Raw genomic sequence first — 26934 nt, 5'->3', positions numbered from 1 at the left:
GATCCACAACTTACACAAAAGTGGGGAAGTTTAGTAGGACCTAAGAACCAGGAAAACCACTGGCTGGTTCCTACCTTGTGCAAAAACTCCAGTTTTTCCCCATTGTTCACGAGCTTGTAGGTATAGACAAAGCCCCCGGCTACAGATCGGGGATTCAGTATCAGGTCTTTGGCCACACCCACCAGCACATACCAATCATCGCCAGTGTTGGAGAACCTGCACACAGCCACACTGCATTTACAGAGAAAGAATCAGGAGTCAGGTATTAGTCACAGCCCAGAGAATTCCCATTCCAGTCTTCAAAACTCTGTATGTCCTGGGCTCCTTACCTAAAAGCAGCTTCATTCTGTTCCAGCTGGACAAGGTCCAGTGTGTTCCCCTGAATAGGATTCATCACTCGGATCACAGAGGCCCACTGTCCATTGCCAGCCTTAGGAGCTCCAAAAATGGACTCAGGGAGGTTTTCATTGAGGAATGCTGCTGCCATCTCCGCAGCCAGCTCTCGCTCATCCTCTCCTGCTGCTTCTACCATTTCCTAAATCCAAAGAACCAAGGAAGAGTTCGTGTGTTCAGAGGCGGGTGCTGGGTGAGAAGTGGACAAGTAGCAAGAACACCTCCAGGGAGTGTTCATAATACACAAAGTAGCCAAATCTGTCCACCAAAATCAGGATCAAAGGGAGAGGTATACAGACAAGGGGAAGAGGAAAGATCACTAAGGGGAAACTAAAGAACTAACATCAGCTGTGGCGAATACTTGACTGGCGGTCTGAGAAACATGAAGATGAAAACACCTTTTTTCTATCTAACCCATCTGATTTATCTTGCTAAGACTACTTGTTTCCTCTTTTCTAGGCCAGATACAGTTTTATATAGTTGGGACCATTTGTTTTTTGCTGGGAAATGATTTCTGGAAGGAGCTGGTGTTGTGGGGAATACAAAAGCAGTCTCCTCTGGGCCCAATTTCAGGAAACAGATTGTTTTGGAAGTTCCAGGACTGGAGAACCGTTCCAGAGAAGTAGCTGAATACTGAATAAACCCAGCTCAGCGTTTTAGTCCTGTCACAAGAAAGCCTCTAAAACCAAGGACTGTGGCAAAGGGCTCTGCTTGAAGGACCTGAAAAGAGGCTGGATCTTCAAATATAACAAAGACTACAGCCATCAATTACACAGAGGTTTAAACTTTTCAACACAATTTCATAGGAATGCCTTTTTATTGAACCCTGAAGGTTAAATGCATTACCTCTGCCATCTGCTGCTTCCTCTGAGCTTTTGTGGCCTCAGTGTAGGCATTATGGTCAGTCTCAATGATGATAAGGTTGTTACTTTCAGGGTGGATGACAAATTTCCTGGGTGTGTACTGCAGTGGAAAGGCTACTTGATTGAAGACAGCACCCAGCTTCTCCAATGCCAAAATCCTACGGCAAAAGGCAAGGAGTTAATAGGTCACCCACTCAGGACCAAGAAACTGGTGTTGAAATGGTCTATAAGCAGTCACAGCAAACACGTCAATCCCTAAAGCTCTAATGTTGGCATTAGACAACAAGAAACAATAGCCTTCTTATCTAGATGATTACACATAAGAGACAAGGAGATCAGGGGAGGGCCTTTACTTTAGCAACAGCCCATCACTGTTCATGGTGATTCCAGTTTCCACCAGTGAAACCTACATTAGAACCCTCAAAGGATTTTTTATCCTTCCAATGATAATGTGACAGTGAAAAGTCAAAATTTCCTCTTGATTATTACTGACAAACGCTGATATAAGGAGTACGAATTCCAGGGCTTCCCTGGTGGTGCAATGGTTAAGAATCCGCCTGCCAATGCAGGGGACACAGGTTCGAGCCCTGGGCCGGGAAGATCCCACATGCCGCGGAGCAACTAAGCCTGTGAGCCACAACTACTAAGCCTGAGCTCTAGAGCCCACGAGCCACAGCTACTGAGCCCACAAGCCACAACTACTGAAGCCCATGCGCCTAGACCCATGCTCCGCAACAAGAGAAGCCACTGCGATGAGAAGCCTGCACACCGCAACGAAGACCCAATACAGCCAAAAAAATAAATTAATAAAATTAAATTTAAAAAAAAGAGTACCAATTCCAAATTTGCTGTGAAGCACTGCAATTATCTGAACATATGTGGTACTTGTATGACAGTGTTTCATAAAATAAACTGGATGCCATCCTGAACGAAAATCACCTAAGCTTTAGGAAATCCACAACGACGCACAAAGAGATGGCAAGTATGAATTCTACAACCTTTGTCAAAAGGGACAGAGATGTGGACTTCCCTGGTGACACAGTGGTTGAGAGTCCGCCTGCCGATGCAGGGGACACGGGTTCGTGCCCTGGTCTGGGAGGATCCCATATGCCATGGAGCAGCTGGGCCCATAAGCCATGGCCACTGAGCCTGCGCTCTGCAATGGGAGAGGCCACAACAGTGAGAGGCCCGCGTACCGCAAAAAAAAAAAAAAAAAAAAAAAAAAAAAAAGGGACAGAGATGTGCATTAAGTCAAATTATAAGCAAAATGAGCAGAGAACCCAGATGCTCTTAAAAATATAGACACTTGGTCTCTAACAATGGAGTTTTATTTTTAATTTAAATATTCTTACAGATCATATACAATCTGACAGCAGACCTAAAAAACAATGGAAGATAGGAAAAACCATTTCAAAGTGCTTAAAGAAAAAAACAGCTAATTAAGAATCATTAAGGGACTTCCCTGGTGGCGCAGTGGTTAAGAATCCGCCTGCCAATGCAGGGGACATGGGTTCGAGCCATGGTCTGGGAAGATCCCACCTGCCGCGGAGCAACTAAGCCTGTGTGCCACAACTACTAAGCCTGTGTGCCACAACTACTGTAGCCCGTGTGCCTAAAGCCTGTGCTCCACAGCAAGAGAAGTCACTGTAATGAAAGCCCACGCACTGCAGCAAAGAGTAGCCACCATTCACCACAACTAGAGAAAGCCTGTGCACAGCAACGAAGAACCAATTCAGCCATAAATAAATAAATAAATGTATTTTTTAAAAAATCATTAAAAAAGAGTACAATATAAAAACCAGAACATCTTCTAATAGACTATGATTAACAACATTCCACTCCCATAAATATCCAAATATTCTGAGGGGATAATTAGCAAGGTCCCTTTACTTGCAGACATTAAATCAAATACTTTACCAACATGTGAGTAAAAAAAAAAAGATCAACTGCTAAACATCAAAAACTGTCATTCTGCAAGGAAAAAAAAAGTACGGCATTTAAAAAACCCACAACTCCTGAGTTTTGATTCTTCTAGTCCAACCCACACACTGGCCTGCTTTCATAAAGGCACTCTACCACACCAAAAGGCAGACTCCAGACAGAGGCAGCACCTGTCCTAAGGGAGAAACATAACATGGGAAGGGACACAGATGCTCCGGTGTTGTATTCTTCCTTGGAAAACATGAGGCTAGCCAGCGTTTGTCAAAGTGGGGCATATACCACTGCTGATACCCAAGATGACTTCAGGCAGTTCTCAGATGGAGTTTTTTTTTTTTTTAATATTTATTTGGCTGCACCAGGTCTTAGTTGCAGCATGCAGGATCTAGTTCCCTGACCAGGGATCGAACCCGGGCCCCTGCATTGGGAGCACGGAGTCTTAACCACTGGACCACCAGGGAAGTCCCTAAGATGGAGTTTTTAAAATATAATTCTTTAAAAAATAATTAGCCTTTTGTGTGCCAAAGGATACCACCAAGAAAGTGAAAAGACAGGACTTCCCTGGTGGCGCAGTGGTTAAGAATCCGCCTACCAATGCAGGGGACACAGGTTTGAGCCCTGGTCCAGGAAGATCCCACATGCCGCGGAGCAACTAAGCCCGTGCGCCACAACTACTAAGCCTGCGCTCAAGAACCAACGAGCCCCAACTACTGAGCCCATGTGCCACAACTACTGAAGCACACACACCTAGAGTCTGTGCTCCGCAACAAAGAGAAGCCACTGCAATGAGAAGCCCGCTCACCACAACGAAGAGTAGCCCCCACTTGCCACAACTAGAGAAAGCCCACGCGCAGCAACGAAGACCCAACGCAGCCATAAATAAATAAATACCGAAAGAAAAGAAAGTGAAAAGACAATCCACAAGAGAAAATATCTGCAAATCATATTATCTGATAAGGCAGTTGTATCTAAAACATAAAAAGAACTCTTACAAATTCAATGATAAAAAGACAACCCAATTAAAAAATGGGCAAAGGATCTGAATAGACATTACTCCAAAGAAGAACAAAGAGCCAATATAAGCACATGAAATGATGCTCAACATCATTAACCATCAAAGAAATGCACATCTAAACCACAATGAGATATCACTTCACACTCTCTAGGATGGCTAGAATCAAAAAGTCATATAATAACAAGTGTTGGTAAAGATGTGCAGAAATTGGAATCCTCAAACCTCATTGGTGAAAACGTAAAATAGTCTAGCCACTTTGGAAAGCAGCCTGGCAGCTCCTCAAAAAGTTGAACAGTTACCAACAATTCCACTCTTGCAGGTACATACCCAAGGAAAATGAAAATATACACCCACATAAAAACTTGTACATGAGTGTTCACAGCAGCGTTATTCATAATAACCAAAAGTGAAAGTGAATGGTTCTGACAGTAAGTACTATGGACAGTGGTGTTTAAACTATGTTCCCAAGAATTCTTCTTATATGTTTCACACAGCAGCCTTTCCTGATATTGTTCTGGGGGAAAAATGTTCTGCTGCTACAAAAAAAGTTTGAAAACCTGTGGAATTGTCAAAATTAATAAGGAATCAAGGAGATAGAGAGCACACGTCGATAAAACAATTAGAGGATACATGGATGAGGCTAGGCCTTGAAAGGCAGAGATGTGTGTGGGAAGCATTCCAAGGACAGCTGCAGAGATAAAAAACCAGGAAGGAATATATGGAGGTATGCAGGGAGAGTAATTCTGCTGGAGCATAAGGTATACAAAGGTGCTGACACTTAGAAAGAGAGCGACAATGACTGAAAAGTTCCAAAAGTTTTTGCAAACAAATCTGGCAGTTCACTTGATTAAGTACCAAGTGACTCATATATCAAGAGGTCAGAGTTCCATTGTAAACAGCCAACAGTTATAACCAGGACATGTATGACACTAGTGGCATTAAAGGGTTAAAAAAGAAAACAAACACAACCAACCGCCAAAACTCGAGACAGTCAAACTGAATAGGTTATTTTCCATCTTGCAATACAGACAGTGTTCACTCCAATGTGATCAGTGTAAATAATGTCAACCTGCAAAAGGCCTAAATAATTTATATTGGTTAATATTTAAGATATAACATTGCAAATGCAAGACAGAGTGAGAAAAGATTATCAGTGAGCCAACAACGCCTGCTCTAAAACCAATCCAATGGCATGGCCCTTGAAAACAAGAATCTTAAAAATCTCAGAGACTGAACTACACTGCTGAGTATAAAAACTTGGCACTGAAGGTCTAAACAGAAGCTAAAACTCCCAAACACCAAGACTTGGCTACCAGGTACTTAAATCCTGAGCCAAATGAAGGTTTCAATTACAACACTAGTGCCATGGCAAAAAGTCAGCTCTCTGTAGCCTCTTGCGGGGCTTCAACTGTGGGGCTCTCTCACCTCAGAGTATTGGTGGAGATGGCCACAATGCCCTCAGGGCACTGTTCAGAGGCGAAGCCAGATGCAAATTCCAGGGTCTCGTAAGACAGGGGGGTGAGATGGAAACGAGATTGGTAAGAATAGCTCAACCATGAGCGGCTTGACATGGCCAACACCTGAGGAAAGAAAAACATCTCCAATAAGCTTGGGAAAAGCCCAAACATGGTATGCTAACCAAATTATCCTATCCCCAAATTTCAGTGTGCAGAATATCCCAAGGAATTTTAGAAACCTAAAGGGCTACCTTAAGAAAAACAGGCCTAGAGAAGAGGCAGTATGGCTTACTATTTGCTAAAAGCATTGGCTATTTGCCAGATGACCTACTAATCACTCAATCTCTGAGCCCCAGTTTCCACATGTGTAAATTGGGAATACTATCACAAGGCTGGATAGTTGCAAGTATTAAATGCAGTAACAAGTAAAGAACTAGCAGAGCACCCGGCAACACTGATATTCTTAGCTACAAAGGACACAATGTTTCCCAGCCTCTTTCACATTACACAGTAAGCCATGACACTGATACCAGGTTGCTCCTGGGTAGTGGTATCCTACATCGGAGGTTTCCAGCTAACTGTCAGTATACTCCATTTGCTCAGCCTCAGGATTGAAGGGATCAGTATTCTAACTCACCTATAACCAAATCATGGCACAGTGCCATGGAAATCCAGTTAAGAAGCTCTAGATTAAGGGACCCAAGACTTCCCACATGAAGGAAACTAATCAAGATAAAGCTAATGTCAACTAACTACAACACTGGTGAATTAATGACAGCAAAATTTATACCAAGGGGATTTTTCTCAGCTGATGCTACTAACATCCAAAAACACTATCTCGCCCCTTTCATTACTTACTGCCTCCTGGCCTTGCATCCGGACACGAAAGAGTTTCACAGGACGGGACCCCAGGTACCTAGTGCGGGTGTCAGACAGATCCCCAGTGACAGGGTCCAGGACTGTTCTCAGCAACACACCATTCTAATAAAAAGGAGAGGAGTGGTTAAAGCCTATACATAATGGAAGCTTCTTTAGCTACTTAATTTCAGAGCAAATGGAAGGAAATGACTAGGTGGTTTAAATATATAGTAATCAGCCAGCCATTCATTCACTCTCTCCTAAATCACTCTCACTCAAATAGCTATTGAGTATTTACTAAGTGAAAAGCACAGTTACTTTTCACTGTGTATCCTTAAAAATATTTTTACCAAGTATGTTAAACTCTTCTTCATAATTTTAAGTTTTAAGATATATGCACAGTTTAATATCCACGCCTATTGTGGTCTCTAAATACCATTTCCCTTAAAAAGAATAAGAATCCTAAGAAAAATGGCTTCTTCAGGTCTGAAGCAAGAATGTTCCAAATGTGTGTGGGGCACTTTGTTGTGCCAGGAAGAAGCCTCCAAAGATAGTGGGGTCATGTTAAAAGGACAAAGGAGGCAACTTGAAAGGGGAATTCCCACTCATCTAAAATGTGGCAATTTAGCATCCAAAACAACTACAATAGTTTGATGCACAAATATTATAAGATCTGCAAGTTCATAATGTTATTTAAAAAACAAAACAAAACAAACACTTCATCAGTCTTCATTGGAGTATGCTACGGCACCAACTCCTTACTCTGAAAATAAGTGAGCAAAGGGGAAAAAAATGAAATATTTATCCTTTCCCTATATGAACTGTACTTCAGGGTAAGCAAAGATATAAAGCAAATTTTGTCTCTAGAGAAAAGTTCCAGCTAATTAAAGAACAAAATACAAAACCATCACTTCCCAACCCCTAATGAATCTAAGCAATGTGTATCACTGGCTGGTATTAAGTAAAAGATGGACAGGAGCTTTAAAACAGGTCATTCAAAATAGATACTAACATTCTAACATCACTAAATTAGGTGGGACAACCAGACTTCATACGCCACCGGATATAATAGGAAAACAAATGGCACCTATAAAAATATTCTTGTCCCTCACCAAAAACAAATCTAATCAACCTCTTGGTCTGTGCTATCTAATACTATAGCCATCAAGCCACATGTGGTTAGTCAGAATTAGAAGTGTGCTATTAGGACTTCCCCGGTGGCGCAGTGGTTAAGAATCCACCTGCCAATGCAGGGGACACGGGTTTGAGCCCTGGTCCAGGAAGATCCCACATGCCATGGAGCAACTAAGCCCGTGCGCCACAACTACTGAGCCTGCACTCTGGAGCCTGCGAGCCACCAACTACTGAAAGCCCGTGAGCCTAGAGGCCGTGCTCCGCAACAAGAGAAGCCACTGCAACGAGAAGCCTGCGCACCGCAATTAAGAGTAGAGAAAACAGAGAAAGCCTGCGCGCAGCAACGAAGACCCAATGCAGCCAAAAATAATTTTTTTAAAAAAAGTGCTGTTAAGTGCAAAGTACCAAATAGCAGATTTCAGAGACCTAGTTCTCCCCATACCCAAAAAAATAAAAGGGAGAAAACATAAAATATCTTAATTCTCTACTGACTACAAATTGAAATGATATTTTGGATATACTAGGTTAAATAAAACATTAAAATTTAACTCCATCTGTTCCTTTTTTGTGGCTACTGAAAAACTTAAAATTAGACCTGTGGCTTGCATTATATTTTTAATGGATAGCATGGTCTAATCTACCCACCAGTTTGCAGGAACATTAAACACACAAGGAATGACTCTGTCAAATCCAGAAGGTGGGAAATTCCACAAGAAAAGTGATCTGGTTTCTTTAAAAAAAATTTTTTTAACAGGTTGGGACAGTTATTAAAAGAAACATAAAAAGATAAATCAAGCAGATGAAAACTGTGGACAGCTTTATGTAGATCCCGAGTAGAACCAAATGTAAAAACATTTTTGGGAAAAGAAAAAAAAAAGGAGAAAACTAGAATATGGGGATATCAGATGACATTAGGGAATTGTTAGGGCCTCCCTGGTGGTGCAGTGGTTTGAGAATCCGCCTGCCAATGGAGGGGACACGGGTTTGAGCCCTGGTTCGGGAAGATCCCACATGCCGCGGAGCAACTAAGCCCGTGTGCCACAACTACTGAGCCTGCACCCTAGAGCCCTCGAGCCACAACTACAGAAGCCCGTGTGCCTAGAGGCCGTGCTCCGCAACAAGAGAAGCCACTGCAATGAGAAGCCCGCGCACTGCAATGAAGAGTGGCCCCACTCACCAAAACTAGAGAAAAAGCCTGTGCGCAGCAACAAAGACCCAACGCAGCCAGCCATAAACAAACAAAGGAATTGTTAAATTTTGTTGAGCATGATCATATTAAGGCCTCAACACACACACACCCCTCGGCACAGCTACATTCTCAAGTACTTAAAGATGAAACTATATACCATATTGGATCTGCATTAAAATACTCCAGGAAAAAGAAAAGAAGGGGAAAAGACAAAGTGCTGATAACTGGTAATAAGTACATGGAGGTGCATTACATTAGTCTAACTCCTGGGCATGTTTGAGAAATTCTAAATTAGGAAGTGAAATTAAAAAGCAAAAAGTACCTGGCCTAGATGAAAACGAAAAGTATCAATATATGGTCAAAACCCCTGACAATCTCTGATCCTTAGGTTCCTGCCTTTTGGGCCATGAAGAGCTCAGGTGCTTTGACAACAGGGACCATCTAGGGGCCCTCTTGGAGCCCATTATGAACTGTGAGACCCTCCGTATCCAGGGGTTCTGAATTCACGGATTCAACCAACCATAGATCAAAAATATTTGAGGGGAAAAAAAAAAATTCCAGAAAATTCCAAAAACCGAAACTTGAATTTGCAGCAGCTATTTATATAGCATTTACCTTGTATTAGGTAATTAAGTAATCTAGAGATGATTTAAAGTGTATGAGAATATGCAATTACTATGCCATTTTATATAAGAGACTTGAGTATCCTCAGACTTTGGTATCCAAGGGAGATCCTGGAACCAATCCCCCAAGGATACCAAAGAACAACCGTATTAGTTTCAAAAGGTGCATACTGTGAGTACAGGCAACTCTTAAGAACCCCATCTAGTTCTGCCACAGAACAGCGATTGCTAAGCATTTTTATCAAAAGCTCTTCATAAAAATACTTTTTTCTAGGCCTGATTTGTTCTAATTAGAGGTGAAATAAGTGGAACAAGAGCAGCATTGCTCACTTCTCATAAGGTGGGTAACTGAAACCATAGGCACAGTATTGAACAAAGGAGTCATGAAAGTAAAAGAAGCCATGACACCAACAATGTGAGTTTCTAGATCTCTTACCTGTAGCCCAATATTCAGGTATAAGAAGCCAATAGAGCCCCTCTCACCCAGCTCATCCTGCTTCTCAGTCCCACCCATTTCCACAATACACAAGGACTCAGGCTGGGCTGGGAGAGCCTGCATGCTCAAAGGTTGCAAACAGTCCTAAGGGGAAAAGAGAAAAGAATAAAACATGGGAAATGACCAATTTTGGAAAAAACCTACCCAGAGAAATCTAATTCTAGAAGTGAAGAACAACTCTTTCTCATGGACAGGGAAAACCTGAAAAAGGAGTTCTATTTAGACTGAACCTTAAAACAATCTCTGGAGAGGATTGTGCTTTCCTTTTTTTTTTTGCAAAAGTGGATAATGGTAAAAGTAAATATGCAAAGGGCACCTCTTTAAAGTCATCCAAGGCCCTTTTCTGTAAACACAGTCTTGGATTTTTTTTTTTTTTCTGTTTAAACTAAAAAAGGGAATCAAGCCATAAGCCAAAGAAGCAGGCACTGCAGAAGACTCCTGAGGTGTGCTGCTACAATAATCAGGAGAAGCAGCAGGTGGAGATTTCAGGGTCCAGCCCAGCTGATCTCAGAGAGGGACATCAAAAATGGGTCAGGTGCTCAGGTTCCAAGTGGAAGATCCTTAAAGTTGAGAGTGACACTCACTGAGGGATCCAGGGAGATGATTCTGACAGTATTGTCCACCAGCCCCACAGCCAGGAAGCGAGACCGCTGCTCTCCAGGGGGGACGTTGGCCAGACTCATGCACACCACATCTGCTGACATCTCCTTCCGTTCTGTGTATTCATTCAGCTGTCCTGACTACAGGAATGAAGACAGAGAGAGGTCACAAACCACTCCAACTTGCCCCCAAACCCTGGGCCTGGAGAACAAAGGGAGATTGTTAAGTTCCTTTTTGCTTCCTCGCACTCTTCTTACTATAATCAATGACCAAGAATATCTCTACCTAAGGTTCCAAGACTAAACTCTACAGGCTAATGGAAAGCAAAATTACTGACAAGAGAATCAAGAGACCCTTGACAAGTATAATGCACCACAAATTTTCTAAGCCAACCTAGCTCTCAGGAAATGAAAATATATAAAATTGTTTATTTGTTCATGAAAATACTCTGGGTGAAAGAGAATTCAAATATGGCATTTAAAGACAAAACCCCTCACTCATAGGTACAGTTGGACTATACAAGTTGGCCACAACCAGAGACTTCTTAAGAACATAATTAAACACACCTAACATCCTTCCATATATAAAAGTAAAATAAATTTCTGAAATTGATTCAGATTGCAGAAACTAAACATATGGCAAGTATCTGGTGGAAAACTAGAGTGTGCAGGGCAGAAAAAGTGTTTCATTGCTAAGATGGCATTTCATAACTCCAATTAGAATTAAAGACATGAAAACATATCCACCTCCAACCCCCTTGTAAAGGGCTTTAGGACACTTTCCCTTCTCATTTCCCTTTCATTTTTAAAATTTTATTTTTTATGTTTTAATAGATCTTTATTGGAGTATAATTGCTTCACAATACTGTGTTAGTTTTTTGTGTGCACAACAAAGCGAATTAGCCATATGCATACACATGTCCCCATATCCCCTCCCTCCCACCCTCCCTTTCCCACCCCCTAGGTCATCGCAAAGCACCAAGCCTATCTCCCTGTGCTACGCTGCTGCTTCCCACCAGCCAACTATTCTACATTTGGTAGCGTTCATTTCCCTTTCTCATGAATATGTAATCTAGATACCTGGACTGCAACTCCCATCTTCACCTCTGAACCCTACATTAAGTCCCACAGTGAATGGTAAAATAACATACGGGATCCATTTCAAAATAGACCAGTTCTCCTCCTGTCAGGGCGATCACCACTTGTCGTTGGTTCACTGCACATTTCACAATTGTTTTCTTTCCAGGAGTCTTCCACTCATTGACTCTCTTGTCTGCTCGTATGTGCCGAATGCCATCAGGATACACCTTGAGGCAGTAACAGAAAGAAACCCAACTTTAGCAATTTGACTCATCACTCAAGCATGACCCTCACACGTATCAGATCTGTCAGATCTAGAGGCACTGTATTTGAGGCACCAGTTGGGTCAATGACAAAAAAGAGTTAAGAGGTCCCAGGCAAGGTTAACTTCAAAAAAGTTCATGTTTTGCAGCATCCATTTCAAAGAAGTTCAAAGCTCCTTAAATGTGAACCCAGCAATCTACACCATAATGAGGTCAAAGAAAGGACAAAGTAAGGTGAGCAGGTTAAGCAGCTCTCTGAGAATCCTCACCTGCACTAAGGCATCATCTCCTAACAAGGAGCAGGACAAGGTTGGGGTAGTGCCCAGAAACCCAGAGTCAGTCACTTCTTCTACAGTCTCTCCAATGGACAACACAAGTGTGGCATTCACGAAAGACACAATGATGTAAGCATCAAACTCATCTGAAAAGGAAAGAGAAGAAAGAAGTGGGTTAGCTAAGAACTCATTAGTTACAAAGCCAAATGAGACACACTAAGCATTCTCTTCAGAAACTTTCCAAGGCACTTCTTCTATGTGTAGTCATCACACACAGTCATGTGGCAAACAGCACAGGATGATCCAAAAGATAATTAAAGGTCATAACAGCCTACAGATATACTTTGCTTCCTTAAATGGCTAAATAGTACATAAAGTAGACATGCCCACATCTAATACCTTTGAAAATTAATATTTTCTTGAGACATTTGCTAGAAAAATGCGAGAGAACAAAGCAAGAGGAAATTTTGTATACAATATTTATATGTACTGAAGCTACAGTTTCAGATGCCAATCACAATCCATTCTTAAGAGATACTCCCTATAACCAAGGAAGGTCCCCATTTTCTTCCAAAAGTATCTTATGTGAGAACACAAGACCTAATGAATAAAATAGTGATTACTTAAGCCTCCAAGAGACTAAGACATTCTAGGGTTGGAAACTGAGAATCCTAGGATGTCCCAAAAGGAATGATGTAAGAACACTGGATAACCAGGGAGGGGGTGGGTGGTGGTGGTAGTTTATATTGTGAGCCCTTGAACTCTCTAGTTTTTCACATTTAAAAATATCACCATTCGATGGTCATGAGCAATCCTATTAGAACTTGCTTTTCATTTAATAAAATGCACTTGGATAAACAAACACCAACAAGTTTTTCAAGGAGGTCAGAGGTATACAGGCAACCCCAAAAGTTTCTCACACAGATCCCACAGTTAAAAGCTGTCTACTTCCTACACATTCCACCCTACAACATAAAACAACTTCTGTATGTATCTCCCACATCCAGCACAATGTTTGGCATAAAGCTTGATAAATGCTGAATAAATGTATGTTCATTTTTTTGAGATGAATTGAGATTTTCCTACTTTACATTTGAATTTTCTGTATCAATTCCCCTCTTCTTGTCCCCTTCACACAGAAATCAGGCAAACAAGGGATAGAATGACAAGCACACAAGGTACTAAATTAGAGTGGCTACCTCACTCTTAGCAGAAGCAGCTGAAGGATCCTGCTTGCCTGAGTCCCTGTCAGAGCTCAACACCATAGGCCTGATCCACCCCACTCACATCAAGGACACAGTATGGATTGAGTGCTCCAAGGGTCATTCAGCTGAACTAAGATTACTCAATGAGTTCAGCAGAATCGGTGCTCTTTACAGAAAAAGGGGCCAGATGAAAATGTATTATTGGTATAACCTATAGTAGCATTCTGACCTATTAGCAGGACATAAAATCAATTTTGTGGACTGCAATCAGCATTTTAAAATAAATATATAGAAATAAATATAATTTATGAGGATGCCTCATAGTAAGGGTAAGTACTATTCTGCAAAACTGTTGCTTCAGTTAATAATACGTGTGCACTGAATGAGTGGCTGAAAGGCAAGGATCAAAGATCTTTCCCAATGGGTATAATCTAATGGCTACACCAGGAATCCAGAGCAAGGGTTCCATCATAAGGAATAACACTGAACAAGCAGATAATTTGTCTTAGATTACTTTACTATAACTGTCAACATGTATTGCATGCCTGGGGACACCTTATAAAACGGCTTTGTAAGAAGACCGCACTGTTCGCCATCATAAAACATGGAGTGTGGACGTGGTCGTCTCTGAAATGGATGCCTTAATAGCGCACAACAAAACCATCTTCACTCTCCACACAACACCAAGCTTGGAAGCTTTGCTCCAGCTCTCAGTTTTTGAACTGGAAATTTCTGGTATGTAAAAGTAACAGGAATTGCTTAATTTTAACATTATATAAATATCGTGTCCTTTCCCATGTTCTCAACACTGAAACCTTGTATCTTAAAAGCTGTGCCAGAGCAAATTAAAGCCAAACAAAAATGGGCTCAAACTGGTCAGGATTTCAGCCTCTTCTTTCAGTCAAGGGAAAAGGTGGGCTTCCAGAAAAGAAACCACACATTTATAACTTACATGCAGAGAATGAGGGGAGTGAGGGAAAAAGGACTGCCTGGGCCCTTATCCTTCCTCTGACCCAAGGCCCCAGACTGCTCAGGTATAAAAATAAAGAGATGCTTGGTGGACTTAAATAGGGTCTTATGTTTGCTGGGCAGTTCAACAAGGAGTAAAGCAATGACTGACACCTGAAAGCTCCTTTACATCACGGATTTCCTCAAAATATCCACTACCCTGTAAATACTAAGCACACTGTAACTTCTACCCTTTCCATTCTATGGTCAGGAGGACCAGAAACAGATAAGCTGCTCTTGTGTCCTAGGCAGGTTATAGGTTAAAAGGTGGACTTCAGAACAAAATCAAGCTTCAGTCAAGATAAATGACTATGAACTATGAAATCTATGTTGCCTTCTTCCAGAGGTTTCAAATTTCATATAAATGACCATTAGTTCAACCCTCAGTGAAGAATCTATTAGGATATGAGAACGCATCTTTGTCTCAGTTAAAAAGGACTTCTATCTGTCTGAGCAATACGGAAGCAGCCCACAGAAGAGGGAATGCTTTCTTCTTCTCTCCCCTGCCTTAGTATCTCAGGCTCAAAAAACAGCTCACTACTCCAAAGGGAAAAGTGAGTGACCATCCAGATGATTTAGGCCTCCAATGTCTCACTCTCACTCTATACTCAGACTACTCAGTGCTTGTCTTGCCTCAGCACAGTCTTGCTTATACTCAAAAGAGAAAAAGGGGGGCTTTCTCCAGGACCTAATCTTTCAGTCAGTACATGTGGAACATTACAAAAACATCAAGAGAGAGTATGAAGTTAAGATTTTCTAGCCACAGCCTCTTTTAGCTTAATGAGAGGCAAATTAATCAAATGTTCCATATTCTGTAGGAGAAAGTGATTCCTGCCTCAAACTATTTAACATATAGGCAGATGGGTGTGCACCACTAACACTGCACATGGAGAGCCAACTGCAAAGTTACCCTCTGAAAGATGCTACCAGGGCAGCCTCAATATTTTGTGCAGGTCCCTCTCCCTGGGTAATCTCTAAGACCCCATAGTAGACCCTAGCAATAGGTACAAGGTACACACCTGTGGTGATCAGCACCTTCACCAGCCACCTGTGGAAGAGAAAAAAAGGCTTGGTATTGGTAGTGTGCATCACCAAGTACCAGCCAAGGTTAGTAGTTGCCTGGAAGACTGCAGCATGTGTGGACATGTGAAATAGTAACTTAGGGTATCTGGAAAGAGAATGAACAGAGAGAACTTGACCTGTTTTGTGGGTGATCACCCAAATTATAGTTTCTAAAGAGTAAAATTTATCAGGATGTAATCATTTCCTAGATTTTGGTATCTAGAGGACAAAACTTTTCAGCTACAAGTTCCATCATGCAACATACCACAGATCACGAACTTATCTAACTTACCCCAAAAGCCTTTCCTGATTCTCAAACACATGCCTGTTCCCTCTTCTCTAACCCCTCCTGGCAACATGCTTGTGCCTTTCATCACATCAGAAGACACAACAGTTTTCTGTTTTGGTTTTGGTTTTGATTGCGGTACGCGGGCCTCTCACTGTGGTGGCCTCTCCCGTTGCAGAGCACAGGCTCCGGACGTGCAGGCCCAGCGGCCATGGCTCATGGGCCCAGCCGCTCCACGGCGTGTGGGATCCTCCTGGACCGGGGCACGAACCTGTGTACCCTGCATCGGCAGGTGGACTCTCAACCACTGCGCCATCAGGGAAGCCCACAACAGTTTTTTATACTTATCTTCTTTTTTAGATGGCACATGCCCTGAGAGTAGAGTCCTATCTTAATTACAAGGTAGCAGGATGAGAACACTGAACTTATCCTAGAAAACCAGCATGACCCAAACTCACTATAGGGTTAGTCAAATGAACACTGGATTGAGATTCGGGAGACACTGCTTTCAGTCTCTATTACCTAGGTGCCCTATCTTGGGATAGTCAACGCCTGTGATTTTCGGCCTTCTTCATAAAAATGAGGGGTTAACTTTCCTGCATATCTAAATTGATTTTACAGTAAAGTTTAATAAGTGAAAACAAAAACAAACAAAAAAAGAGGAGCAAACTAGGTTTTATCTCAAAGGCTCTTTCTAATTCAAACAGTCTGAGAAATGTTTTCAAGAGCCTAAATATCAACCAGCCAATCTGCCACCAAGCTAAAGCTGAACATCAACAGTGACCAGTTTCTTTATGAAGACATTACACAAAATGGGGAAATCTTTCAAAACCAATCATCCAATAATTACCTTTTCAGCTAAAATGAACCTACTAATTTCCTATTCACTTTTTTTTTCTTTCTACTCAACTCAGATTGGATTCCAATGCTTACATGAGACAAAATCCACTAAAATGTGTACTCTATTAATAGAAACGAGATTTCCCTCCTCCACATTTCCCAGCTCCCTTAAATTTGTTCCATACAACCAAAACATCTAAATAGCAGGAAGATTTCCAGCTGTTTTCTTTAAAAAGCTTTGTATATTGGCCAGTCCCACATTCCTGAGGGAACAAGAAGAAAATGAGGTCTAGGAATAGAAATGACCTACGATCCCAAAGAATCAAAGGGAAAATGAGAATTGAGTTTCATCTCTAAGGGAATGAAATTCAGTTGTCACAAGACTTTCCTGCTATTGCACTAAAATGAATTTTCGCATAACTTTCAATTTTTTAGGATGAGGTGACCATTTTTATTCTGGAGCTCAGACTTCCTCTTTCCTCCATCCCTTCTTTTCTACTCACTCTAAAATTCTGATTCCATTCAATCAACCTCCGCTTTCCTTAAACACAACTATTATACCTATTGAGCATTAACAAGCTTTACCAATCTCTTAATGCCCAGAATAATACCTTTAATTTCACTGTGATTTCAGCACAATAAGAGAGAAAACATCGTTGAAGAAAAAAAAGCAAAAACTTTCCCTTACACCATACTCCTCACACAAATGGAAAGAGTATCTTAAAGATGAATAGTCAAAGAACACAACATACGACAGCTCTATCTATGATACTCAAGTGTATATGTACTGAATATTAACAGCCACCCTATGCTCCCCTTACCCATGTGTACAAAAAGTAGTAAGTGAAGGCACCCTGATTGGGAGAGCCTCAAAAACATGGTGTTGAGTCAGAAGAAGTTTCTAGTATATGGTGCTAGATGATGTGATATAGAAGCATTATGAATGCAGTCTCTTAAGCCTTCTATTGTCAGTGGCACCCAGACCCTCATTTTGACTGTTGGGAAAGGGCTGCTTACCTTCAATGTGCCGACGCACTGTCCAGACAGCATTGGGGTTACCGGGTAGCTCTGAGACAGCCATTTCTGATACCTGACAGGGAGAGGAGACAAATCACAGATCCAGTGAGCATGAAACTCAGCCCCTTGCTTACAACTACACTAGATAATACAGTCCCAACATAGCAGGGCTCACACTGTATACTTGATTAAAACACTGGAACCATCTAGTCAAAAAGAATGTAAGAACCAAAACGCTAGAGGCACTGGCAATTCCCATAATAGACTTCAGCAAGAAGTGATGGAACATCTAGGACAGTTGTTGCAGCCAAGACCAAACACTTCCTTTGGGTATAACATGCCTGCATCCTCCTCAAAGTGAGCACGTGGGAATGAAACAGTCCATCTAAGTTAGCATCCCATTTCTTTCTTTTTTGAAAATGTATTTATTTAATTGATTTTATTGTATTCGTTTTATTTTTGGCTGCGTTGGGTCTTCGTTGCTGCACGCAGGCTTTTTCTAGTCGTGGCGAGCAGGGGCTACTCTTCGTTGTGGTGCTTGGGCTTCTCACTGTGGTGGCTTCTCTTGTTGCGGAGCATGGGCTCTAGGCACGCGGGCTTCAGTAGTTGTGGCATGCGGGCTCAGTAGTTGTGGCTCGCGGGCTCTGGTGCGCAGGCTCAGTAGTTGTGGCACACGGGCTTAGTTGTTCTGCAGCATGTGGGATCTTCCCAGACCAGGGCTTGAACCCGTGTCCCCTGCATTGGCAGGCAGATTCTTAACCACTGCACCACCAGGGAAGCCCTCCATTTCTTTTCTTTGTTCCCTCAAGGCCAAATTCCATCTCCCTTCACAGAACAATTCAAATGCCACATTCTTTAGGAAAAATCTTCCCTTATTCTCTTGGCTGGCAGTCATCTCTTCCTCATAAGTTCTCACAGGAATCACAATCACCACCTCTTAGGACACTTACCTAAAAAGTGATCTGAGGAATTGTTTTGTCCTTCCTACTAGGTTCTTATGCTCCTTAAGGTCAGAGTCAAGAATCCTGTGAATGGCCTATAGGCTCTCAAATGAGAGTAAATGCAATACATAAGATGAACTCAAAATGATCTAGAGGAGAAAACTAGGTGTGGGTTATACATTAACTGTCTGTAATATCCTTGCAATTTTTCTGTAAATCTAAAACCATTCAAAAATAAAAATTTTATTAAGCGTTTTTTAAATGACCTAGAAATAAAAAATTAGGCAGCCTATTATACTGTACAGTGGAACTACATCTTATAGGAAGAACGCTAGTATATATATGAAAGACATTACCCTTTTGTTGGTTTACTGATGTGATAATAGCAGGAATACCTGATCGTGGTACAGGAGAATCTTGGAAAACTTCACCATCAATAAAACGTAAATGTCAGGTATACCACACTCTATACACCAAATGTAATATCTGACAGTGACCGTGTTCAACTGAGACCATAATCTAGCTAGACAACAAGGTTCAACAAATAGATATACAGGAAAAAAGAAACGTCCAACAATTTAAAAATAGTTTTATATAACATAATATTTTTTTAATATAATTGGAAAAAATTAGGAGGAAGCAGATGACTCACAAACAATGATTCTTAATTGGGTCCTTTAACTCTTACACGGTACACAAAATTTTCTGTTAATGCATATATGTATTTTTTGTGTTGAGCACTTGCTTTAATCAGATGCTTGACAGGATCCAATTAGCAGTAAGTAACTAATCAAGAACTACTGGTCTAGGGCTTCCCTGGTGGCGCAGTGGTTGAGCGTCCGCCTGCCGATGCAGGAGGCGCGGTGTTTGTGTCCCGGTCCGGGAGGATCCTGCATGCCTCAGAGCGGCTGGGCCTGTGGGCCATGGCCGCTGGGTCTGCGCGTCCAGAGCCTGTACTCCACAACGGGAGAGGCCACAGCAGTGAGAGGCCCGCGTACCGCAAAAAAAAAAAAAAAAAAAAAAAAGAACTACTGGTCTAAATTGGGTTCAGTCATCGAAAATTTGGTGACCTGATGAATATTTTGGCAGTCAAAATTTTTTGAATTCTCTGAAACTACAATATTAATAGCTAACATTTATTGAACAGTTACTATATGCCAGAACTTGAGCTAAGCGCTTCACACACATTCTCATTTAATTCACACAACAATCCTTTAAGGCGGGTCCTATAAAGCTTAGTAATAACTATTAAGTAGTAGAGCCAGAATTCAAAACCAAGGTCATCTTCCCTGTCTTCCAATAAAAATTTCCAAAAACAGGCAGTGGGACTCTAAGAGCCTGGAGCCTGCTCAACCACAACCTCTAAGAGCAAAGTGTCAGAAACAGCTTTATTTTACTCCTAACAAAATCAAGTCCAGTGTACTTGCTAAAAGCCATCAACACTAGAACCATGATGAGAAGAGGGTGTGGGATTTGAGAAGGTAATTTTGAGTATTCATATCACCTAAAAAGTCCAACAATAAAGGATTCATTGCAGGAGGTGGGAGGGTGGAGGGATGAACTGGGAGATTGGGATTGACCTATATACACTAATATGTATAAAACAGATACACAATAAGAACCTGCCGTATAAAAAATAAATTATATTTAAAAAATAAAGGATTCATTAAATAAATTCTAATCTACCCACTGTGAAAATATATTGCAAAAACATTAAAAATGACATGACAGGGCTTCCCTGTCATGTTCCACATGCCGCGGAGCGGCTGGGCCCGTGAGCCATGGCCGCTGAGCCTGTGCGTCCGGAGCCTGTGCTCTGCAACGGGAGAGGTCACAACAGGGAGAGGCCCGCGTACAACAACAACAAAAAATAAATAAAACTAAAAATAATGACATGACATAAGAGCACACAGTAATCAGGAACGTAATAAGATACAAAAATATATACACAATATTAACATAGTTAAAAATATAAGTATCTAAAAGCTACGAAAAAAGACCAACACTAAAAGGAAACGGAGTAAAATGTGCCATGCAGATTTCCTAACCTCCACGTAATGGCGACTGAACCTGGAACTAACAGACGTGTTTCTCCCCTTTGATTCCTATTTGCCAAATTTTTTAAATGTGCCTACTGTGCTAACATGTTAAAGGATTAAGAAATTTAAACTCTAAACTTTATGGAAATGGGGAGAAAGAAAACATTTTTCTTTCATAGAAACATTAAATACATCTTTGATCTCATCAGAATAAAGCCTTAGGCTGCTTTGTCAATGCTTTCCTCCAAACCCTGCATATGATCTAGAAATTCCAATCTTACCTCAAGTCCATGCCTTAAGACCCTCAGAGATGACCTCGGTCCCCTACCACAGGCCACATATAGCTGTGGAGTGTCTTCATTGGCCAGGTCAGCTATCTGCACAGAGAAAGGGGAAAAAAATGTCTACTTCTGCTACTTTTCCATACCCAACCCTGATTGTTCTCAGGGCGACAAACCACTTTTTAGTTTATTAGACTTAAATATTGCTACTGGCCATGGGGGCACAGAGTGGAAAAGACCCAATGTTCCAAAAAGCAAACAGTTTGAAGCAGCAAGTTTTACCAACCAAAAAAGCTTGTTCTTTTTTTTTTTTCTTGCCATGCTGCGTGGCATGTGGGATCTTAGTTCCTTGACCAGGGGTCAAACCTGTGCCCCTTGTAGTGGAAGCGTGGAGTCTTAACCACTGGACCACCAGAGAAGTCCCACGTGTATCAGTTCTTGAGTTAACAAAATATTTTTTACAATCAGTGAAATTGTTATATAACCTCAAACTGAAATCTCAGCATTTCCTTCCAACCAAAAATATAGACAATAAATTAATTATCTTTATGTGTGACTTTGTCACCAATATTAAAGTTTATAGACACCTCCAAATTATCATTTCCCTTATCACTATTTCAAAATTACATTTACTAGATCCGCTGTTAGAACGCACATGACCACAGCTGCCCTATCTACTATAGACGTTCCTATGATGTACCTGACCAATTACAGGGTAACTCTGCACCTGGCTGTTTGCCACCAAATGGGGAAGCCATGTGTTCTTGTACTAGTCACCCCAGATATCGAGCTGCTTTCCAGTACAAATATTTGTTGATCAACACGTGGAAAGAAGTTATTTGTATTGTAGTTTTGTCGAACTGTACAATTCAAATGAAAATTCTTGACTGTAAGGCAGTGCAGCCTACTGTAACATGGATGAGCATGTGGGTTGTGAGTGTATATAACCTTCACACTGACTTCTTTAAAAAATTAACTCACCTATTTTAAATGCACTATCTTGTTATTTTAAGCCCATTACAGAAGCACATATACTAATTTTTCACAATTTAAAAAATAATTTGCTCTCTTGGCTATCATATGTTTATTACTATATGCATTTAAAAATATCATTCACAGAGGGGATCCAGAAGCCTCAACTAGGCTAGTAAAGAGATACATGGCAAAAAATGCTTATAGCCCTGCTACAGATACCTGAACTTCCTGTTAATTTTATTCTTGACCTACAAACTATTTACACAATTATCTCCTCAAATTCCAATGAAAGCAGAAAAAAAAAAATCAGTAAAAATCCAATTAGGAATTATTCATACTTATTTTCTATTGCCCTCAGGACTAACCGTTTCTCAAAAAGAAAGAACAAAAGCAGTTAACTTCAGAACTGCTACTTTTACCAGGAAGAGTGCCTGAATACTGACTGTGTGTCCGTGGCACAGTGAGCAAAACTCTTCCACTAAAAGTGTAATCATCTAGACAGGGTAGGGTGGTGCCTAATGGTCACTGGAACCCCAGGAATCCAGGATGCAACAGCATGGTAAAATTTCTGCTACACTTGAATGCCAGTAGTGAGAGACACAAATCCCATCTTGGGCCACCTTGGGTTCCCAAAAGGGTTCTGTTACTGACTGATCCCAGTGTCTCTGGAGTACTTTACGGAGGAAGTGAGTGTTAAAATGAGATATAGATATTCACAGACTGTTAAGTGATAAAAGGTCTACTTCAGAATACTGTAAAGGATATGAGCATATTTACATTAAAAAGAAAAGTGTAACACACAAATGCTTATAGATGCAGAGAAAATGTCTGGAAGCAATCACAGGAAGCTATTAATGGCACAGCCTCGGTGAAATAGAGGGTTGAAAAGACTGGGGATTGGACTTTTACTTTTTATCTTTTGTACAGTCTGAATTTTTATAAAACGTGATTTTTATCATTAAAAAAAATTTTTTTTAAGCCCAAGGATTTATGTAATGGTTTTTAATTACCCAACTACCTTTAGGTGCTTCACCCTTATACTCTGGCAATACCACAGATATGCTGATGAACCTCTTAAACTAGACCTTAATTTAATTGGATTTAAAACTTTAAACTCATTCAGATTCAGAAACAGTTGGCTAGCACTGTTCATTATGGAGTGACTGGAAAGATCCTCACCTGGCAAAACAAAATGGGAGAGAGGCTGTCCAACTCATCAACCAGCACAAGGTTTTTGAGTGGTCTTGGCTGAAAAAAGAATGTATCTCCTTCTTCCAGAGGCATGGCAGATGAAAACTCAGGTTCTTCATCATCATCTCCAAGATGTGCAATTTGATATAAGTAACTAGGGAGAAGCAAAGACTTTAGTTAAAATATTTTCTGTCTGATGTACAACATGATAAATATAATTAACACTGCTATATGTTATACATGAAAGTTGTCGAGAGTAAATCCTAAGAGTACTCAACACAAGGGAAAAAATTTTTTTTCCTACTTCTTCAATGTTGTACCAAATGAGATGAACTGTGGTAATCATTTCATAATGTATGTAAGCCAAATCATTATGCTGCAACACCTTAAACTTATACAGTGCTATATGTCAATTATATCTCAATAAAACTGGAAGGAAGAAAGCAAATAGCATTTAAAAAATATTTTCTGTCTGAAGATGTTTGCCATCAACATAATTCTCATAAATCACTTTAATATTGAGTCAGCATCTATAGTTTGAGATCTCTGCTTATCTGACTGGGGTTTTCTATTTCTTTAAAAAGAGGGATAAAGAAATTAAGACTACTGAATTCAAACTGGTGGCAGGACCTTAGCATCACAGTGGTTAGAGTACTGGACTTGGGCTTCCCTGGTGGCGCAGTGGTTGAGAGTCCGCCTGCCAATGCAGGGGACACGGGTTCATGCCCCGGTCCAGGAAGATCCCACATGCCGCGGAGTGGCTGGGCCCGTGAGCCATGGCTGCTGAGCCTGCGCGTCCGGAGCCTGTGCTCCGCAATGGGAGAGGCCACAACAGTGAGAGTCCCGCGTACAGCAGAAAAAAACCAACAAAAAGAATACTGGACTTCCACTAGAGTGCCTGGGTCTGAATCCTAGCTCTGCCGCTTAACTAGCTGCATATTATTACTTAATCTCTCTTTGCCTCAGTTGCCTCATTTATAAAATTGAATAGTACCTTCCTAAAGAATTCAATGAGTACTTAGAACATTGCATCGCACCTAGTAAGCATAGTTTTTGTCAAATAAAATGAAGTATGGATAAATGAAACCCAAAGAAAATCTATAACCACTTCTTATTTTAACCAGTCACCAGGCCAAATCTAACAAAAAACAAGAATTGGTTATTTCACAGAAGTATGCAGATACTGTATTATTATTCCTGAAACAAAACATAAACATATCCAGAGATAATAAGCAACAAAATCATCTTGCCCTTCTCCTGTCTGTCCTCTGGGGCTCTGTAAACTGATTCAAAGAAAAACCACAAAAAAAAAATAAAAAAGGGAAAGCAATTTGGGAGTAGATAACCTGTAACAATATACCATCATAAACTGAGTGTGCAATGAGCACACTTTTGGGAAGCAGCTCAATTAAAATAAAATCACACTGCTGGTCATATTTATTCTTTAAGTCATATACCAAACCTTCAATACAAAGCCCTTTGAACAATCCAGTGTAGTTTTTTAGGAGCAAGATAAAATGATTACATCGGGGTCTGAAATACATAAGACACTCAATAAATGTTAGCCAAATAAATCTCAGCATATAACCCTTCCGGTAAACTCATCAGATTCTATGCTAAATTATGAAAAAGCAAACAGGGTTATTATCCTTGAATGATTTACAAACACACTGAAAAGAAAGAAAAAGTTAAATAATACAAACTTCTTATTCAGGCAAGATGTCCATATACAGATGATAAAGATCACCCGTCAAAGACACTTTCACAGATAACCAAGAGGATGCTGGGTTCACTACCTCCATCACAAGAAAGGTTGCTTCGGCTGAATCTCGATAAAACAGTTTCTGTGATTATAATGTGCTTCAGAGCAGGAACTTTGGAACCAGGTGGTCTGGCTTTGAGTTAGATTTAGTTGTGTGATCAAATTTCTTAAATTCTCTTGTGACCCCAGTGCCCTTACTATAAATGGGTTAACAGCACTGTCTTACAGGGAATGTTATGCATCAATATTTGTAAAGTACTTAGAACACAGTAAATGCTATATTAAGTATCTGATTGATAAATAAGTTTGCTTTATGAGTGAACACCCATAGCACGTTTCTGATGCGCCAAATCTCCACTCTTATGTCTTCCAGATTTCAGGTGCAACAGTAATGGATAATTTCTCACAAGTTCAAACCCGTCTCACTCTAACAAGCATCCCACCTGTGCACTGTAGTCTTTCTATTCTCTGCCCTCAGAACATCTATCCCGTTGGGAGCTGCCTGAGCAACAGGATGTACAGGGGACTTCATGCCCCCAGGGGTAACCTTCAACCCAAGAGGGAGAGGAACTGGTGCTGTTAACTCCCAGGTGGGCAATTTTCAAAGGCATTCTGCATGCTTCTCAGCAGGTCTTGACAGAAGCCAGTTTCCAATGACCACAGCAGGAAACTCAGTAATGGGCCCTTAATACTGGCTTTTCCTCTTTTCCCTATCTCTCCCCACTGATCCCTCACTCTTGCTTCCTGCAATTACCTCCCAATAATCTAGCCTTGTCTCGCGCTCTGCTTACAGGGGAGCCCAAACTGAAACAATATAAGAAAAACGTTTAGAATAGTGCCTGTTACATACAGACAAGTGCTCAACAAATGTACACTATGATTCTTTAGAACAAAAGAAATCACTGTCTGTATTATTTCTAAAAAGACTTTCAGAAGACTTAACAATTAGAATGTGTAAATCCCAGCAAACACACTATCCGCACAAGGTAATGAGCAAGAACAGAATACCTTATATGTCTGCAGCTACTGACTCCACCCACAGCCTTATCAAGACAGGTTATTATCTAAGTTTTTAATGTCTGCCAATCGGCTAGGTGAAAAAACAAACAAAGTGGTTTTCTTTTTCTGTTTTTTGGCCACACCTTGAGGCACGTGGAACTTCCCAGACCAGGGATCAAACCCAAGTCCCCTGCAGTGGAAGGCAGAGTCTTAACCACTGGACCAGCAGGGAAGCCCAACACCTTGTTTTCATTGGCATTCCTTCAATTATGAATTAGCTTGAAAATCTTTTTACATATTACACTTATAGACCACTAGTATTTCTTTTACTATGAAAGGCATGCTCAAATCCTGCACCCATTTTTCTATTGACTGAACTGCTCATTTTTACTCAATGATTTTTAAGAGCTTATTAACTCTCCCTTTTGCATGTAATGAAAAGAAAAAAGATTTCACACACCATTTGTGGGAATGTAAACTGATGTCATCTTTTGAAGTACAATTTGGCATTCCCTATCAAAATTTTATCCTGCATATAGAAATTTAAACTATGGCTTTATTCAGTTAACATGCAAAGATACACCTACAATGTTCACTATAACACTGTTGGTTTTGTTTTTTTTTTGATAGGTAAGAAGTGGATTTATTTAGACAGAAACACACTCCACAGACAGAGTGTGGGCCATCTCAGAAGGTGAGAGAACCTATAGCACTGTTTATAATACCAGAAGTACAAACACCCTAAATATCCATCAAGAGGGGGTAGAGCCATAAAATATTATGTAGCCATTAAAAACATCTTCTCTAGGGCTTCCCTGGTGGTGCCGTGGTTGAGAGTCCGCCTGCCGATGCAGGGCACGCAGGTTCGTGCGCCGGTCCGGGAGGATCCCACATGACGCAGAGTGGCTGGGCCCGTGAGCCACGGCCGCTGAGCCTGCGCATCCAGAGCCTGTGCTCCGCAACAGGAGAGGCCACAGCAGTGAGAGGCCCATGTACAGCGAAAACAAAAACAAACAAAAGTCTTCTCTACACCGAATGCAATGTATGAGTCTTACTGGGATCTGATCCGAACAAATCAACTTACGAAATATTGAGACAATATAGAAATTTGAATACTGACTGGCTATTTCATTATCTTAAGAAAT

The 26934-nt window shown here is 40.9% G+C and overlaps 1 protein-coding gene across 4 annotated transcripts in view; it reads right to left on the bottom strand.

Moving 5' to 3' along the window:
- The window catches only part of SF3B3 (splicing factor 3b subunit 3), a 101507-nt gene that overhangs the window by 58070 nt on the left and 16503 nt on the right, over nucleotides 1-26934 (bottom strand). For all 4 annotated transcript variants that reach the window (XR_013825225.1, XR_013825226.1, XM_079906791.1 and 1 more), the window contains exons 9-20: nucleotides 23017-23182; nucleotides 20863-20958; nucleotides 17602-17674; nucleotides 12178-12329; nucleotides 11717-11872; nucleotides 10551-10706; nucleotides 9907-10050; nucleotides 6525-6647; nucleotides 5635-5789; nucleotides 1240-1414; nucleotides 330-535; nucleotides 75-231 (exon numbers count right to left, since the gene is read on the bottom strand). Coding sequence is in view for 2 of the 4 variants with exons in the window: in XM_079906791.1 (XP_079762917.1) it covers nucleotides 75-231; nucleotides 330-535; nucleotides 1240-1414; nucleotides 5635-5789; nucleotides 6525-6647; nucleotides 9907-10050; nucleotides 10551-10706; nucleotides 11717-11872; nucleotides 12178-12329; nucleotides 17602-17674; nucleotides 20863-20958; nucleotides 23017-23182 (1759 nt within the window). In the remaining 2 variants the exon portion in view is untranslated. The remainder of the gene's footprint in view (nucleotides 1-74; nucleotides 232-329; nucleotides 536-1239; nucleotides 1415-5634; nucleotides 5790-6524; nucleotides 6648-9906; nucleotides 10051-10550; nucleotides 10707-11716; nucleotides 11873-12177; nucleotides 12330-17601; nucleotides 17675-20862; nucleotides 20959-23016; nucleotides 23183-26934) is intronic.

Source organism: Stenella coeruleoalba, assembly GCF_951394435.1.
Source record: "Stenella coeruleoalba genome assembly, chromosome: 20".
Classification (NCBI taxonomy): domain Eukaryota; kingdom Metazoa; phylum Chordata; class Mammalia; order Artiodactyla; family Delphinidae; genus Stenella; species Stenella coeruleoalba.
The sequence above is the reverse complement of the archived record's forward strand: the minus strand, read 5'-3'. Positions and strand labels throughout refer to the sequence as shown.